At 41.5% G+C, this 18,791-nt stretch overlaps 2 protein-coding genes across 2 annotated transcripts; both read right to left on the bottom strand.

Annotated features, from left to right (window-relative positions):
* Positions 1 to 1,847: 1,847 nt before the first annotated feature.
* On the bottom strand, positions 1,848 to 8,953 carry LOC110527777 (uncharacterized). Its single transcript, XM_021609282.3, has 3 exons — positions 8,372 to 8,953; positions 4,999 to 6,927; positions 1,848 to 3,265 (listed from the first exon to the last, which is right to left on the bottom strand). The coding sequence occupies exons 1-3, from the start codon at positions 8,630 to 8,632 to the stop codon at positions 3,239 to 3,241; spliced, it is 2,217 nt and encodes a 738-aa protein (XP_021464957.3). The 5' UTR covers positions 8,633 to 8,953; the 3' UTR covers positions 1,848 to 3,238.
* Positions 8,954 to 9,633: 680 nt separating this feature from the next.
* On the bottom strand, positions 9,634 to 18,685 carry LOC110527778 (protein shisa-4). Its single transcript, XM_021609283.3, has 5 exons — positions 18,395 to 18,685; positions 16,215 to 16,392; positions 12,833 to 12,969; positions 12,349 to 12,552; positions 9,634 to 12,176 (listed from the first exon to the last, which is right to left on the bottom strand). The coding sequence occupies exons 1-5, from the start codon at positions 18,468 to 18,470 to the stop codon at positions 12,127 to 12,129; spliced, it is 645 nt and encodes a 214-aa protein (XP_021464958.1). The 5' UTR covers positions 18,471 to 18,685; the 3' UTR covers positions 9,634 to 12,126.
* Between the last annotated feature and the right edge of the window lie 106 nt (positions 18,686 to 18,791).

Raw genomic sequence — 18,791 nt, forward strand, 5'->3', positions numbered from 1 at the left:
CTAGGCTACCTGCCACCCAAACATCACAAAATAAGTAAAAACGTATTTTCTTTGTGCATTATTTTATCTTTATTAGGGCTTTACAGAAAAGACTTGGTTAGTTGAATCCTTTGTAATTCCACTTCACAATGGTTTATCAACTTGGAACTTTTTCAGGTAATCAAAGACATTACCATGAACCATATTTTGTTGGAAAGAATAAGGAAACTATTAACAATTCACCTTTTTGACTATGTAACGCTAATGCTTAAAATAACCATAAAAAATCTTCTCATGGACTAAAAGTCAACATTTGGTCTTTCGGATTCAAAGATGGCCACACTACACCAGTAGATGCATATTAGCACATATGCTAATATGCTAAAAAAATATATATTCTCATAAACTATAGGATAAAATTACACTAAACTTTGTTTGAGAAAAGCTAAGGGATTGGTCAAAAGATGGCTGAGTTATTTACAAATGTCCATTTAAACCACTGTAAATCCACTCCACTTGAAACTTGTCATCGCTATCATGGACGTCCCTAAGGCGAACCACACTAAATTTGGTATTTATATTTAAAAAAAAGGAACTATTAACTAATTCTTTGCATATATGGCAATAATGCACAAAATCATCTGCATTCCTCTTCTCCTCATGAACCATACGTCAGCTTCACTCCAGATTTTGTATTTATACTGGATTGCACATAAAGGAAGATATTTCTTACATTATAGAGTGCTTGCTTTGTTATTCAGTTGATCTTGTGTCCTTTCTGTCATCCTGTGAACCCCATTCATTGCTGCTCACAGCTATATTTTTTATTTCTATTGTTTTATCTTCACGGATAACTTGTCACTAAAATAGAAATAAGCCAAGGAAAAACTCGGGGCCCTATGGCCAGAAAACAACTTGTGTCCCTTTTAGATTTGAATTGATATTCTAGTTTTCCAGCTAGTTCTCCAAGTACTTTTTGTTTAAATGCTCTCCAAAAACCAAACTCTTTCTTTATTCTCTCCTTTAAATGATTCAGGCCAGAGGTTAGGAAAAGCTCATATGAAGTGTAATTACAAAAGGCAATAATTTCTTAGGAGATTCAGGAATAGCCCACTGTTTGCATTTAATCCAATAATCTACATCTATTCAGATGTTTTCCTACTACCCCCACTCCCACTCCCCCTCCTCCTCCATTCCCTCTCCCCATCAGACCAGTGTTCATGGGGAGAGCCAGACAGACCGCTGGCCCACCTCCCATTATTAAGAACAAGAAAGGAATGAATCACTGTGCAAGTCTTCATTGAGAAATGACCAAATATAGGCATTTCGTGGATGCCGAGGCAGTCAAGACGTAAACTGGCCTGTCGCTATCCCTCTCAACCCCCAGTGTCAGATGTCAAAACATGGTAACACATATTCACTACTAGAAGTAGACAGTTAAGTTCCCTCTCTTTTGTCAGTTGTGTGAAGGACATGATCTTGTAGGTGTGAATCTGTTGGAAACAGTGTATACTCTCTCTCACTAAAGATCACATTCCATTTAGTGTTGTCAGCCAGACGTGTGCAGAAATGGAAATCAGATTGAAATACACACACACACAACAGTGCATTAGATCATTAGCTTTGCTAAGGTACACTTCATTGCTCTGTGTGTGTGCACACAAACCTTTCATTATAATCTATTTGACATCATATACTTGGCGTGGCACACAGAATTGTCCATTTGGTCACAAAATGTCCTCTCACATCAGTTTCAATATCTTTGCAGGTTACAGGGCTCTACTGAGACAACATATCTTATATAGATTTTGGAAATAATTTCTGATTCCGTCAACCAATCAATAGACAGACTGACATAGACAACTTAATATTTCTCAAGCAGTATAAATTGTATTATTAAGATATATTACATTGAAAACCGGGGAAATGTCCACCTGAAAGGAAAATATTGTATGTACAGGTTAAACATTCAAACAAAATACAGTAAATGTATCAGTTGCCTACTGTACTGTATTAGACTACCATCAAATAATGGACAGATGTGTCTCCATCCTGTATCTTCATGTTATTTTTTTTTGAAGATGTACTTGATTGTGAAGTTATTATAATAAAGTGTATTATATGACACTTTTAATTGCAAACATACCAGTACTTTTTTTATAGGCTCTGTAACATATTAATGAAGTCCAAAATGAAACAGAAACCACATTATGCATGCAATAGTCAATAGTCACTTTTAGAGTGGCAAACCGCTCTGTACAATATCATCACACTGAAAGAGACATTCATTTTGCTCTGCCATGGTAATAAAATAAACTGTTTTAAAATCTTTAGTCGTAAGACTTGACTTATAGTAAGACATCTAGCCTGGAATATGTTTGCATTGTTGTCGCTGTATTCTGTGATTTGTTTTCTTTGCTTTTGACATTCTCATTTCTTTCTATGTTAGAATCATTATTTTGAGCAAAATGTATGAAAATATATTTATAAATAACATTGTTATTACTAAACGTTGTTGTATAACTTTGTTAGTACTTAAAGGTTGACCATACTTAAATCCCCCAAAAACTTTACTTCCTTCCTGAGTCTTTCTAAGAAGACTGGGATTCTAGGTTGCTTTTTATGTGTAAAACTTTGCCTGAGATGTCAGTCTTGAGATATGGCAATGACACACATTACAAACCACCCTTTCTCCCCCTGTGAATTGCTGAAATCGAACCCCGTTTGAATTCCCTGATAATATGCCATGGAGAATCAGCAGTTTGGGCAAAATTCCAAGTGATTCCCTCCACAAACAAATAAAATGTAAAATTACCATCCAATATTTCAATGAATGTTAAAAGTAGTTTTGTATATATATTTTTTTATAGAATTTTACACGCCCCCACATCTTACATATCATATGCTTTTGTCACCTTATGCTTCATAATCTAGTGCAAATGACAGGAAAAGCATCAACACAGACAAAGGCAGACAACTAGGACCCCAGGGCACGTCCTGCTGCAAAACTCTGCCCTCTTCTCCCTCCACGGGGTCCCTGCGGTCCAGTGTTAAGTTTGAGGAGAGAACTCGTGGCACAGTGAAGGCTGTACATCCAATAGAAATCTCAATTTTCACTCTCTGCTTGCCTGCCTTATCCATCCCGCAGCACAGTGGTAAGACTGGGTGTCAGTCTGTGCGTGGGATGTGTTGGAGTTTCGATCCTCCGTGAGATCTGTGTCCTTCCTCTTCCTTGGCTTTCACTCTCCATTCCAGGGGATTACTGCAACAGTTTTGGTACCGCAACCTGTAGGAAGAGAGGGGAGAGTGTATGGATACTGTATGCATATACAGTGCCTTCAGAAAGTATTCGTACCCCTTGACTTATTCCACATGTTGTTGTGTTACAGCCAGAATTCAAAATGGATTAAACAGATTTCTTTCTCACCCATCTACACACAATATCCCATACTGACAAAGGGAAAACATGTTTTCAGATATTTTAGCAAATTTATTGAAAATGGAACCAATATACATAAGGATTTACACCCCTGAGTCAATAGTTTGTAGAAGCACCTTTGGCGGCGATTACACCAGTGAGTCTTTTTTCGGTAAGTCTAAGAGCTTTGCACACCTGGATTGTACAATATTTGACATTTATTATTTAAAAAATTCTTCAAGCTCTGTCAAATTGATTGTTGATCATTAATAGACAGCCATTGTCAAGTCTTGCCATAGATTTTCAAAGCAAATTTAAGTGAAAACTGTAACTAGACCACTCAAGAACATTCAATGTCGTCTTGGTAAGCAACGCCAGTGTAGCTTTGGCCTTGTGTTTTAGGTTATTGTTCTGCTGAAGTATGAATTATTCTCCCAGTGTCTGTTGGAAAGCAGACTGAACCAGGATTTTCTCAAAGATTTTGCCTGTGCTTATAGCTGTATTCTGTTTATTTTTTCCCCACAACTCCCAAGTCCTTGCCGATGGCAAGCATACCCATAACATGATGCAGCCACCACCATGCTTGACAATATTAAGAGTCGTACTCAGTGATGTGTTGTGTTGGATTTGCCCCAAACATAACACTTTGTAATCAGGACAAAAATGTAACTTCTTTGCCATATTTTTTGCAGAATTACTTAAGTGCTTTGTTGCAAACAGGATGCATGTTTTGGAATATTTTTATTCTATACAGGCTTCCTTCTTTTTACTCTGTCATTTAGGTTAGTATTGTGGAGTAACTACGTTGTTGTTGATCCATCCTCAGTTTTCTCATAACACAACCATCCAACTCTGTAACTGTTTTAAAATCACCATTGGCCTCATGGTGAAATCCTTGAGCAGTTATCTTCCTATACGGCAACTGAGTTAGGAAGGATGTCTGTATATTTGTAGTGACTGAATGTATTGATACACCATCCAAATCCTAATTAATAACTTTGCTCCAAGAGATATTCAGCATCTGCTTTAGAACTATTTACACATCTACCAATCAGCGCCCTTGTTCGTGAGGCATTGAAAAAAACTTCCTAGTCTTTGTGGTTGAATCTGTGCTTGAAAATCACTACTCGATTGAGGGATCTTACAGATAATTGTATGTGTGGGATACAGAGATATGGTAGTTATTCAAAAATCATGTTAAACACTATTATTGAACACGGAATGAGTCCATGCAACTTATTATGCAATTTGTTAAGCACATCTTTACTCCTAAACGTATTTAGGCATGCCATAACAAAGGGGTTGAACACTTATTGACTCAAGACATTTCAGCTTTACATTTTTTATTCATTTCTAAAACATTTCTACAAACAAAATTCCACTTTGACATTATGGGGTATTGTGTGTAGATCAGTGACACAAAATCTAAATGTAATCAATTTTAAATTCAGGCTGTAACACAACAAAATGTGGAAAAAGTCAAGGGTTGTGTGAATACTTTCTGAAGTTACGTATAAATGTGTTACAATCTGTGACTGAGCATCCCTGCCAACCCTAACTCTTTCAATGTCTATCAGCAATGGATCTTTGCCCCATCTTACCTTCTTCAGTTTCTTCATATTGGTATTCCTAATGGAGTCCAGGAGTTGGTCCCTAGAGTTTGTACCACCGGCTTTGTTGGCCTTATCATCCATCTTCCTCTGTGATGCGGGCGTCAGGGAGTTTCGCAGGGAGTCTATGTCCAGCATGGGGGGTGGAGGTGGGGGTGGGCCCCCAGGAGGAGGGGGTGGAGGAGGGCCCCCTCCTGGTCCTCTTTTTTGAGTCAACTTTGGGGAGGGCATTGGTGAGGGGTGTGGGGAGGGTTTAGGGGAAGCCTTGGGGGAAACCCTGAGGAATCCCCCAGCAGTCTTGGGCACCTCCAGCATCCCTTTCTTCTCACCGTTGGCCTGGGCCAGCTTCTGCTCCTGTAGGCGCCGCTGTCGCTGCTTGTCCATGTTGCGGCTCAGGATGTTGGTCATGGTCATGCGTGGGCCGGCCAGCTCAAAGCCGTAGCCCAGCTTCAGGAGGGTGGTGTTGTCTTTCAGTATCTTGGTCATCTCCATCTCTGTCTTGCCTCCGCAGATGTGTCTCTGGTTGTGGAAGCGCAGCTCGGTGAGTGTAGTGTTTTTCTGCAAGGCCTGGATCAGGGCCATTATACCCTTGGGGGTGAGAAGGTTGGAATCCAGGTTGATGCTTGTGATAGACGTATTGGTGCGTAAGGTGCCCGCAATGGCGTAGGCCACGTGGTCATCAGCACGGCAGTTGGCCAGGGCAAAAGTCTTAATGTGGGTGTTTTTATTCAAGGCCTCTGCAAACTGGATGAGTGTTTTAGCCTTGATGACCTCCGAGTTGTTCACGTTGAGCTCTGTCATGGTGGGGTCGTTGCTGCAAACTTGCTCTATGAGGTCACTGAACATGCTGGAGTCCTCGTCTTCTTCCTCCTCTACTTTGGTCTTGCTCGGTGTGCTCTTGTTCGTCACACAGTTCCCACGCTGTTCCTCACTCTTGCTGGATTTTAGTCCTTCGTTTGCATCTTTTCCCCTTTTCTCCTCAGTTTCCCTTTTCTCTTCTCTTTCCTTGTCTCTAATACTCCTCCTATCTTTCTCTTTTATACTTTCCTTATGCTTTAACCCCACATCTTTCTTATTCTCCTTACCGTCTTCTTTCGCTTTCTCCTTGGGATCTTCCTTCTCCACTTGCTTCTCACTTCCGCTCTCCTTCTCAGCTGGCGACTGTTGTCTCTCAAGTTTTGAGTCAGACTTGTCCTTCCCTGGCTTGTCCTTCTCTTCCACTCTGTTTTTTTTATCGTCTGTTTGACTCTCTTCAACCCGACTTTGCTTCTCCACAAACTTTGACACAAGTCCCCTTGTCTTGTTCTCATCTCTTTTTTTCATATCCTCTTTTCTTTCTTTCCCCTTGATCGCCTCGTTTTCTTTCTTCTCTTGTAACTTGGAGATCATTTCCTTTGTCTTATTACTGGTGCTCAACCTCCTGTCTCTTTTCTCCATAAGCTTGTTGTCCTCGTTCCTCTCCCTTTCCTTGGCATCCCCTTTCTCTAAACGGTCCCGACTCTCCTGTCTCCCGAATCTGTCTCTAGCCGTTTCTTTAACATCACCGTCCCTCTTCTCCCCTCTCCTGTATTTTTCTCGAGTTGTATCCTTTACATCGCTGTCGTTACTTTCCTCTCTCCTGGATTTGTCTCCAGTTGTGTCTTTCACTTCAGCGTCCTTCCTCTCTTCTCTCCTGAATCTTTCTCTAGGGGTCTCTTTCACTTCTTTGTCTTTGCTCTCCTCTGTCCTATATCTATTGGACAGGCTGACCCTGTCCTCTTTAGTGCGGTCTGGTCTTTTGTCATTTCTCTCCTCCATCTTGTTCACTCGTTCTGTTGTGATACTTGATTGCCTTCTGATCCCCCTTCCTTCTTTCCCCTCCTGACTCAGGCCCATCTTCCTCAGGTACTCTTGTTTCCGGCTCTCCTTCTTGGGTTCCCCCTGCAGGAGAAGAAACATGACATAGGGACGTTTCCACATGAAGTGAATCGGAAAAGCATACACTTACATGACTTTCAATAATCTACACAAGAATCTAATCGTTTTCTACTGTCAAATCCAATTAGAGTGATGTGTTCTCAGTCGTAATGTGCCTTGCCTGTTATGGTCATCACTGCATGACCACCAACAGCCCTATCAACATGACTAATCATACGCCTGTCCACCAGCTACAAATCAGTTTGTGTCCATGATGACCTAACCTTGCCTTTGCTGTTTCTAACGATTTACACAAAAACATGCATTTAGTTCATTTGTGTTCTCGAGAAATATCAGTTATTCAAACGAGTCTTTGTTTGTGCTCAACTTGTCTATGTGTGAAGCGTAACTTGTTGGCATGGAGAGCACAGTACGACATAAGCCATGACATAAGACCACAGCGTGTAATGTAAACTTGACGATAGACACCGCGTGTTTACAGTGTGCACGGGGGGAGTCTGTTAGTAGTGCAGAAATGCATTTGCGGAGCAGCTACTCTGAGTGTTTCATTTGTGAGCCTTGCTCCATCTGTTTGGTTTGCTCGAGGCTGCAGCCCTGGCAGATGTTTCCTTAAAAGGCATTGAGCAGCACAGGAGCAATCAACCAAGGAATTCCATCATGCCGGGATTAAGGAGCTCCACAGGGCCCCGGATCCATCATTTGAAGTGCTCTTCTCTATACACGTCCAACAGTTATCCCCTGGCTCTGTTTTTCCCTACCCGGCGGGGCCCTGCGTCAAAAAAGCTGTCCACTAAAAACAAACTCATCGTTGACCTATAAACTACAAAGCGATAGCAAAATCAGGCGACACTGTGCACAAGATTGCTTTGATGGCTGCATCTTTAAGCATTTTCTCTGTTTACCAAAGGGGACTTGTGCGAAGAATGTGAAAGGTATACGTGAGTGTTTTTTTTCCTGCCATAAGAACGAACAGCAGCGGAGCACCGTTTATGAACTGCTGGAACATCCAGTTGGCAGGGGAATATTTCAGAAGTATCATAAAAATACCCGTTTAAGGAACAGGAACGTAAATTAACTATCTTTCAGACATTTTTGAATTGTAATTTCTTTATCTGGTTTCCAACAGCCAGTCCTATTGACCAGAATGAGGCTTGTTACCGTATAAGAGTAAATAAGTTAAACGGGTGGAGCGGATGTCTGTCTGAGAGGATGTGATTAACTTCCACCACTATCAATTTTGTCAGTATCCCTGAGATTAAACATACCCTAGCAAAAGAGGCAGGTAAGGGATCAACCGGGTAGAAAAACATAGGATAAACAATTAAGGTGACAGATTGTGTCAGTAAAACATCTCACAAGGTGGACTTCAGGCCAACTCTGTCTCACACATAATAAACATGAACTGTGGGGGAGTTCCACTGTATGACTCGACGTTTAGTAATCATACCTCAATAGACTGTTCCTTTTGGCTGAGCTTCCCTGGACACTCCCGGCTGTCCAGCTTAGCATCCCGGTCCCGGACAGTGTTAGTGGCAGGCTGCTCTATGGCTCTTTCCTCATTGAGATCCAGGTTGGGGGCCACCAATACCTCCTTCTCCAGCTCCTCAATCTGCTCGGGGGACAGGTTGGACAAAAGGACATCCAGGTCAGGGTCCTCGCTCACCTGCCGCCCCGTCCGCGTCAGTCCCCTCACCTTCCTCCTGGACATGGTCGCCTCTGGCTGGAGAAGAAAACACCCTCACAGCAGAACAGATTAAAAGAGTTCGTAGCCTACAAGCTGTATGGTGTCTCCTTTAGAAAAGTGTGCTTTCCTAGTGTAGGAGCCTACAGAATCTCCCCATGGGCCGAAGGTGGTGTCCGTCTCACTGAGAAGCCACCAGAGGCCTCAATCCTGGTGCTAAGAGGGAGGACTTGAGACTGGGCTTGCAGTCAGGGTACCAGTATGGAGTGTGTTAGTCTATCATGAAAGTTGGTCTGAAAGGCTGGGACATTCTTTGAAATCCTTTGAAACTGCATGTCCATATTTAGTGCAGGGTACATAGTCCTTTAAAGGCAATGGGAAGGGCTGAGTTTATGAGAAATGCCAAAGCATGGTATAACACAGTGCTACTTCCTCTTTCATGATTACAGCATTAGTTCCAAGAGGGTTTGGTGTTCAATGAACACAGACAATTATATATTTTTGTTTAAACAATGAAAGTTGAATTTGTAGGCTTTGAAGAGGTGTCTATTCTATTGAGGTGTTTTATGACATAGTCGAATGAGCTAATAACTAATAACAAGCTAATGACTACAAAATACGTGAGAAAATTGTTACAACAAAGTGCAACATCGTGTTCATAGGACATAGTTCACAAATATATTTTTTAATGTAAAACAGATTTTTCACTTGGCTGCAAAGTATCAATTTTAAGGACATCTAGTGGTCAAAATGCTGTAGTAAAATTGCATTACTGTCATAGCCTCCGCAATTTGATTCATTCAGTTATAAATTGACTGGGTTTGAAAGCCAATACTTACTTTTCTGCCTTCCAACTAGATTCAGAATCCACCTCTAAGAGGGCGTCACCCAAACTTCTCCTAATAAACTAAAGTTCCACACACTCACAGTAATGATATCATTGATTTCAAGGCGACACATCAAAAGGGTTGTTTGTTTGTTAACTATTTGAAAGCGCACCATGCAATACACGACAGTAGTCTGCTGGATTTTACATTTCAAAGTTATAATTTATGTTATTCGAAAGAAAAAAAACATAGCACTTATTGTATTACAATGTCTTACCATCCATTAAACAACAGACAACCAACAAGTAAGAGCTGGGAACTGTTCTACTAGTAACAAATGTAATTTACGCTCTGGTAAAATGTACAACAAAAAAAAAAATGTGCATTCAAAATGTAGAAAGTTTTTTTCAATTATGTGCTTGTGAACTTGTGATTTTCTGTATTTCTGCTTACATTTTTACCTAAAATGTCATAATAGATGTGAACATGTTTAATCAAATAATACAAAAACAATTGTACTTTTAAATTTCTTTACTGAGACAACTGATCCAACATTCAATTTCTTTGTTAGGAAAAGTATGTGAACCTCTAGATTAATCATCTGCATTAAGTGTATTAAAGTAGTCAAAAGTATAGTATTTGGTTCCTAGCATGTAATGACTACATCAAGCTTGTGACTACAAAACCTCTGGATGCATTTGCAGTTTGTTTTTGTCGGGTTTTGGATGATGTTCTTCCCAATAGTAACCGAATGGGGAATGATGACTGGAGTATTTGTATTTTTAATTGAGTAGATAAGACGTTTGTAACCTTCTCACTTAACATCATTCATGATCTATTCATGATTATCCATCATGGCGGTAGCATCCACATGAATGTGGAAACGTTCAAAAACAGGCTCTATTCTTACCTAAAAATAAAAGTGACTCCAAAAAGACAAGCCGTCACGTTTCTGTTGGGCAAAACATAAACCAAAACACTTTTAAAACAAACTGCAAATGCATCCCAGGAGTTTATAAAAAGTCACAAACTTGATGTAGTCACTGCATGCTAGGAATATGGGACCGAATACTACACTTTTGACTACTTTAATACACTTAATTCAGATGATTAATCTAAGAGGTTCACATACTTTTTCCAACGACGAAATGTAATGTTGGATCAATTGTCTCAATAAAGAAATTAAAGGGTACAATTGTTTTTGTGTTATTTGTTTAAAATCAGGGTCAACTTGATCTATTAGTAAGACTCACACTCTAGGTCAAATGTATGCAGAAATTCTAAACAGTTCAAACGTTCTCAACCCACAACATGTACACTTTACATGTTGACAATAAACATTACAGTAATCCAATTAAAATAATAAAATATCAATAGGGTTTATGAATAAGAGTATGTCACTGTTTTACATTGACACGTTTAAACACGGGCTGGCCAAGAAGAATCTGTATATCTATTGCACGATTGCTTCATCATTCCTCTCTGAACAAATATGCTAAAACTCTCAAAATGATTCCATAGAAAAATCTGTTAAGAATCTCAGGGTGGGTAAAATAGAATGTCACCTGATCCGATACATTTGACCTGGGACGAGCCCTTCAGTGGTTACTAATAGTAAACTGTACAACATGCTCAACACGTCAGGCTCTACTGTACAGTTCCAACATCCTACAAGGGGCACAACAATGGCTCAGAGAAAAAGATCATAGCCAAAAATAAAGACAGTGTGAGGAAATGCTCGAAGCATTTCATGGTCAAACATTTAAAAAAAAAAGTTGTGTCTGTTACAACAATAATAAGACATGTTCAAATATTGTCGACAAAATATGTCTTGAAACAGTTCCTTGAATTCACGATGACACGAGGCTCAGATGTGTTATTTAAGTTAAATATTGGCTGGATATATTACTGAAAATTAACATTCATACAGATTCCACTAATAAATAAACGTATTTCTGACATCTTGAGTACCATGACAAATTGGTATGTAGCAGAACATGTACTGTCTAACTGATGTTCGAATATACATAAAGTAAATGTTAATATATTACAGAAGACAAGCTGAGCATGAGTTAACAAAGAAATCCCCACAGAGAGCTGACTAAAAGGGGTCCGACAGAGCGAGAGGAGCCGTCAACTCTTCTGAGCATTCTGACTTTAATACAACAGATAAGAGTCAACCAGCTCTCATGCACACCCTGTTATCTGCAGGTATGACCCTCGCTCTGTCCACTACCGGATTAAAGCCAAGCAAACATGTGAGAGACAGACATTCACCATTCCTCAAGTCAAATGTCTTAAGCAGAGAATTCATGTCGAACAAAGCATGTGACCTTGAAGAACGCCATCTTGGGTTACGCTAATTGTGAGGGATAGATGTCAGAGTAAGTGCACGGATGAAGGATGCAGGTGGGTTAACCTCACTTTGGAATGGTGTGACATTTTCCACATTAGACTGTCAGTAGGAATCAAGTTCAGTGCCAGGACAGACAGGAGAACCCCCAACTCAGCATATGCTCCTGTTCCTTTAAAGGACGTAGAAAATAAAGGACAATAAAGTGCCTCTGGTTATCTTTCACGAGGCAACCGTTAGGAGAGCCGGAGCCATGGTTGCCTTCTTGTGGTCGCCTTCTCATCTTGACGCAGTGCTTAGTTTGTTTCTCCTCTCCATGTACAGTACTTGCTTTCATCCCATCAGTGACCGGGGTGGGGAGTGTACTGTGGCGGGGAGTAAGGAGGGGGTGCTGCAACACACACAACAGTAAAAGCTTCAACTGTGACAGAATACAATTATCTGTCTTTTTCTAAAAAATGTGCTTCAGGATTGTGTTTACTCTTCAGACACTGATATGGCATTTGTCTACAAATCACATCACTCAGTAGTGATCATAAAGGTGTTTCAGATTGTCCTCTTACCTCCCTGAGGGTAGCCAGGGTCTGCCATGGGGTACGGGGGGAACGGCCCGGGTTGCATCATGGGGTATGGCTGGGGCATGCCAGAATACTGAGGTGCCATTGGGTAACCAGGGTGCTGATAATCAGGATGTCCCATCACCAGCGGCTTGCCGTAAGCATCATACATGGGCTCCACAGGGTAGCTGGCCATTGGGATGTGCTGGGCTGAGGTTGAAGCATATAATTGAGTCAATATAGGAATACGGTATACTGTGATGATCGCACTAATTCAAAGAACCCCCCGCATCCCCATTTTCGCCTTGTATAAGTCCCAAATTATTTTGACATTATAACTCCGTCTGACATTATAACATTCAAAAGCAGGCAGACTTCAAACCCTTCCCAACTGCAATTCCAAATGACAATTTTGCGAAAAACACCACATTGTATACACACATCATCTGTCATATTAACACATTCTGTTAGCAATTATCCATCATGCTACCGTCATAGGGAGTCCTGCCACGCTGCTGTCGTTGCTGGTAAAGGTAACAGCAGGAACACATGAAGCAGCACACCATGGTAGCAATGATAGCCACGAAGAGCAGGATGGACGAAGCAATACCGGCGATGGTGGTAGGGCTAGGAGAGGAAGGGAGGGGAAACCACCTCAGACTCTTTCTAAAAGCTTCCACAGAGTAATATCAACACATGATCTACTTCATTCTAACATTACGTGCAAAAGTATCAATACAGCAATTACCAACTGTTTCATCCACAGAGTTACCCTGTGACCCCATAGTTCCAAGGTTCATAAACTGCTATCCAGTCCCATCTCTGCCTCAAGCTCAGCTATTCATTGATTTGCACTTTTCACACCAAAGTATGTTCATCTCTAGGAGACAGAACCTGTCTCCTTCCTGAGCGATATGGCGGCTGCGTGGTCCCATGGTGTTTATACTTGCGTACTATTGTTTGTACAGATGAACGTGGTACCTTCAGGTGTTTGGAAACTGCTCCCTTGTGGAAGTCTAAAAAAAAATTCTGAGGTCTTGGCTGATTTCTTTAGATTTTCCCATGATGTCAAGCAAAGAGGCACTGAGTTTGAAGGTAGTCCTTGAAATACATCCACAGGTACACCTCCAATTGACCCAAATGATGTCAATTAGCCTATCAAAAGCTTCTAAAGCCATGACATCATTTTCTGGAATTTTCCAAACTGTTTTAAGGCACAGTCAACTTAGTGTATGTAAACTTCTGACCCACTGGAATTGTGATACAGTGAAATAATCTGTCTGTAAACAATTGTTGGAAAAATGACTTGTGTCATGCACAAAGTAGATGTCCTCACCAACTTGCCAAAATTATAGTTTGTTAACAAGAAATTTGTGGAGTGGTTGAAAAACCAACCTAAGTGTTGGACTTCCGACTTCAACTGTACATATAACTAGGAATAGAGTGACTAGGTAACAGGGTAGATAATAAACCGTAGCAGCAGCATATGTGATGAGTCAAAAAAGTTAGTGCAACGCAAATAGTAAAATAGTTAACCAATGGATGCTGGATGTTAATTTCTCTACCATAAGCCGACATTGTTTTACTAAATTTGGCAGTACGTCCAACCGGTCTCACAACAGCACACCGCATGTATGGCATCATGTGGGTGAGCGGTTTGCTGATGTCATCGTTGTGAACAGAGTGCCCCATTGTGGCGGTGGGGTTATGGTATGGGCAGGCATAAGCTACAGACAATGAACACAATTGCATTTTATCAATGGCAATTTGAATACCTTGACAAGATCCTGATGCCCATTGTTGTGCCATTCATCCACCACATCATGCTTCAGCATGATAATGCACGGCCCCATGTCACAAGGATCTGTACATAATTCCTGGAAGCTAGTTATTCCATGGCCTGCATACTCACTAGACATGTCACCCATTGAGCATGTTTGGGATGCTCTGGATAGACATGTACGACAGCGTGTTCCAGTTCCCGAGAATATCAAACAACTTTGCACAGCCATTGAGGAGGAGTGGGACAACATTCCACAGGCCACAACCAACAGCCAGATCAACTCTATGCGAAGGAGATGTGTCGCGCCGCATGAGGCAAATGGTGGTCACACCAGATACTGACTGGTTTTCTGATCCATGCCATGTCTATCTGTATCTGTGACCAACAGATGCATATCCTTATTCCCAGTCATGCGAAATCCATAGAATAGGGCCTCATGAATTTTTTTCAATTGACTGAATTCCTTATATGAACTGTAACTTAGCAAAATCGTAGAAATTGTTGCATGTTGCGTTTATATTTATGTTCAGTATAGTAGTAGGTGCAGAGGACTCTTCTGCTTCACCTTAACAGTGTTTTCAAACTGGGTCATGCTCATTAGGACGAACGGAAAGCAAAAACACTGAGTCAAAGACAAGATAAAGGCCTCCCGAGTGGCACAGTGGTCTAAGGCACTGCATCACAATTGCTAGCTGTGCCACTAGAGATCCTGGTTCGAGTCCGGGCTCGCCTCTCCCGAGTCTGTACGGGAGTTGCTGTGATGAGACAAGACTGTAACTACCATTTGGATATCACGAAAAAGGGGTAAAAGTTTTTTAAAAGTACCTCCGTTTCACTACAAGGTGAAATACATTTTAAAATCACATCTTCTCCCTACTGGAAACCATCCTGATCTCCAGTTGGGTGTTACTGCTCCCAGTGTGCTCAGTGGTGCTAAGTGATGATGAAAGATTTTTATGGAGTGAAAAAAATCTGTAGTGTTGTGTCCTCTCAGATGCAAGGTCACTTACCTCAACATTACACCAATCTCCGAGAGGGAATACAGAGTGACCACTAAACTGTATTGATACATGCCCAGCTAGCACACTGGATCGAGCATCAGACTCGGCCGACGTCATGTGGCCCGAGCCTGGGCCACCTTCGGCAGTATTACTTATGGCTAGGATGCGGGGATTGAGCTCGGGCCGATTCCGGTGTGAGTTATCTGGCCCAAATGTATTACTTGAGGCTCGGGGCGACTCTCTGTCGGATAATTACATGGGTTGCTTTATCTAATTAACATTTCATAATTTCACAATCCTCATTGTTTCTGTGATCAGAAAATACAATTAACATTTTAAAGACATTCTTTAAGAGCCCTGTGTAGTATTGTAGTATTTTGATACTTTGTGCAAGGCAATTGATAAGCATTAAAAACTTTGTGGATGGAACCTCCCGAGTGGCGCAGCGGTCTAAGACACTGCATTGCAGTACAAAACTGTGTTTCTACAGATGCTCGTTTGAGGTCCGTGCCGGCTGCGCCTGGGAGACCCATGAGGCGACACACAATTGGCCCAGCGTTGTCCAAGTTAGTGGAGGGCCGGGATGTCCTTGTCCAATCACGCTGTAGAGACTCCTGTGCGAGCTAGACGCATGCACGCTGACACGGTCACCAGGTGTATGGTGTTTCCTCCGGCACAATTTTTTTTTTTATTGTGGATGGGTTTATTTGTATGTATAAAATGTATAGTAGTAATATTTAAAATGACTAAAATCGGGTAATTTTATATACACTCATTTAAATTTGCATCTGGACACTTCTGGGGGGATTCTGGTAAGATGCTGGCAAAGTCAGCTGAATTCTGTTAGACGGAAACTATGTACTTGGGCCAATTCTGGGCAGTCGTTCATTTAGACTCCGGGCCGAGTCCGACACACGATTCAGGGCCGATTCAATCAGTTCCGGCCCCCCGGAAGAGGGCCGCTTGTGGGCGGATTCTCAGAGAGAAATATAGTGCTGAGGGTAGCAATGTAATCAATTAGCAAAATATGACCCATGTGTACTCTGACATTTAGTGAGCCAGTCACGCAAACACACACACACACACACCTGAACTGGAAGAGCACGCAGCGCTTCTGCTCCCTCTCCGTGATCCTCTTGAGGCCGTCCAGGCAACAGTAGCGCTTGTGGCAATTCCCACAACAGAAGGTCATCGGGGGACAGGGGATACCGTTGTGCCACGTACCATTCTTATCCACGTACCACAAGCAGTCATCAGTGGCACCCACTGCAGATACCGACAAGGAGAAACAGACAGAGCCAGACAAGACAGATTCAGAAGGGTGGACTGACGAAGGCAAAAGAAAGCTGATTACACTTGAGACTACTCAGTGGACTTAATATATTTAGTAAGACACCAAACAGCCCATCGGCTCCATCTCAACACATAATTACTCTGTAATTACACTTGGAGGTTGAAGAATGACACAGTAAAAATGTTCAGTGGTTATGTGCGTTAGGCTGTCCTGTAGGGCCCGATGCTATACATAGGTCAGGTGCATTCAACTCCGACCCTACGAGATACGGAGCCTGCTGGGTTTCTGTTCTACCTGATAATTAATTGCACACACCTGGTGTACCAGGTCTAAATCAGTCCCTGATTGGAGGGGAACAAATAAAAAAAATGCAGTGTAACTGGCTTCAAGGTCCAGAGTTGAGTTTGAGGGTAGAACAGAAACCCAGCAGGCTCCGGATCTCGTAGGGTCAGAGTTGAATGCACCTGACGGACATATAGCGTCAGGCCCTACAGGACAGCCTGTAACCACTGAACATTTTTACTGTGTCATTCTTCAACCTCCAAGTGTAATTACACAGTAATTATGTGTTGAGATGTAGCCAATGGGCTATTTGGTGTCTCACTAAATATATTAAGCCCACTGAGTAGTCTCAAGTGTAATCAGCCAGGTCACAGTTATAAATGAGAACTTGTTCTCAACTGGCCTACCTGGTTAAATAAAGGTGAAATAAAAATAAATAAAAGGGTTATAGGTAATTATGCCACTTGCATAGGTGCCCCACTACCTCCCAAATTAATGTAATTTCCTTCTGGTCTAAAGGACCACAGATTAATCAACTAGGGATGTGTTGGTTCGCGAACTAACAGCTCTTTTTTGAACGTCGGGAACCGAATAGCATCGGTGAAAGAGCCGTTCGTTTGGCTCCCTCATTTTACATAGTTACTTCTGCTTTGAGCTCAAAACAACGATTACCTGTAGATAAGTTACAATTATCTAATGAGGGTGAATCCTCACTACAGAAACTGTAAATAGTGGGGAGAGCGAATCATTCTGGTCCACGCTCATTTAGCAGATCCTTAAAAATGAAAAATAAATTATCCAGGTGATCTAATCATTACTCAGGACAAAAACAATACGTGAACGCGCATTTCACGATCTGACATAATGGTAGCCTACTTTGGGGGCTTTACTTTAGAGATCTGCAATTTTTTCTTTGGTCCTAGATCGATCGATTTTGAACGAAAAGCCATTCGGGAGCCAAATGAGACGGCTCTTTTACATGAAAGGAGCCAAATAGGCCGGCTCACCGAAAATACTCGGAATGCCCATTACTAGAACCAACTACAAAGGAATCTGAGCCCATGTCATATGAAAGTATGTTCATTTAAATTAGGTCAGTCCCCATTTAGTTCAATATACTGTAAATATAATTAAATGAATAATGTAACAGTCGATGGATTGATCAATTGATTTCGTGTATCTAATCAAATTTAAATTTGATGTTCCCCTGATCACTTCTGACAATTATTCATTGCTTTGACATCACTGGGTTCGAATACGGATTAGACTATTTTGTGATTAATAAACATTATGTATACTTAATGAACGGCACATATATTCGAGATAAAATGACCAAATATAGGCCAGAATAACAGTTGTCTATGTAGGCGTGAGACTATTTGGCTATCGTGCGTTTCGCATTTCATTCGAGAATAAATAAATAAACTGGAAATTCTTGAATAAATAAAAACACAAAACATACATTAAGGTCTATAATAAATATAGGTGACACATCCGGAAAAAATGCATCATGTCTGGACACCCCTTAGAACGTCGAGGCATTATCTGGATACATTAGCCCCATGTCTCTAGTGGATTCGTCTACCGCTACAATTTATGGATACATTCTTGCAACACGTGTAAACTATATCCAGAAATGTATCGTAGTGCCGCGGCCTGTTCGAAAAACCAAGCACCATCGTTAAGACTTACCCTGCCAGGAGGAGAGGAGGACGGTCATCACTGGCAGAGCCATAGCGATTAGGGACATTTTGCCTACTGTGAACATACTGTCCAAAATGATGAAAAAGTCGATTTTTGAGCAAAACCACTGGCAGCTTTAACAGCTATTTTGCTCCATACGCCGCTGCAAATGATAATCTCTCTATAATCATGCTCTAGTTGTGGAATTGCATGACAGACGGGAGGGAATGAGGTTAGTGATCAACAAGATCTGGGTAGAATGACACATCGCCTGTGACGCTGTTCACCCAGGGGTCAGATGAGACCAATGAGATTCCTTAGCGCCCCCCCCGGCCTCCTGGTGGAAATAATGCACTGCACATTATTCCAACTGGCATTTTCAGAAGATAGCATTCTGTTCACAGCA

This window comes from Oncorhynchus mykiss, chromosome 7 (assembly GCF_057628025.1).
Source record: "Oncorhynchus mykiss isolate SJ-2025 chromosome 7, ASM5762802v1, whole genome shotgun sequence".
NCBI classification, from domain to species: domain Eukaryota; kingdom Metazoa; phylum Chordata; class Actinopteri; order Salmoniformes; family Salmonidae; genus Oncorhynchus; species Oncorhynchus mykiss.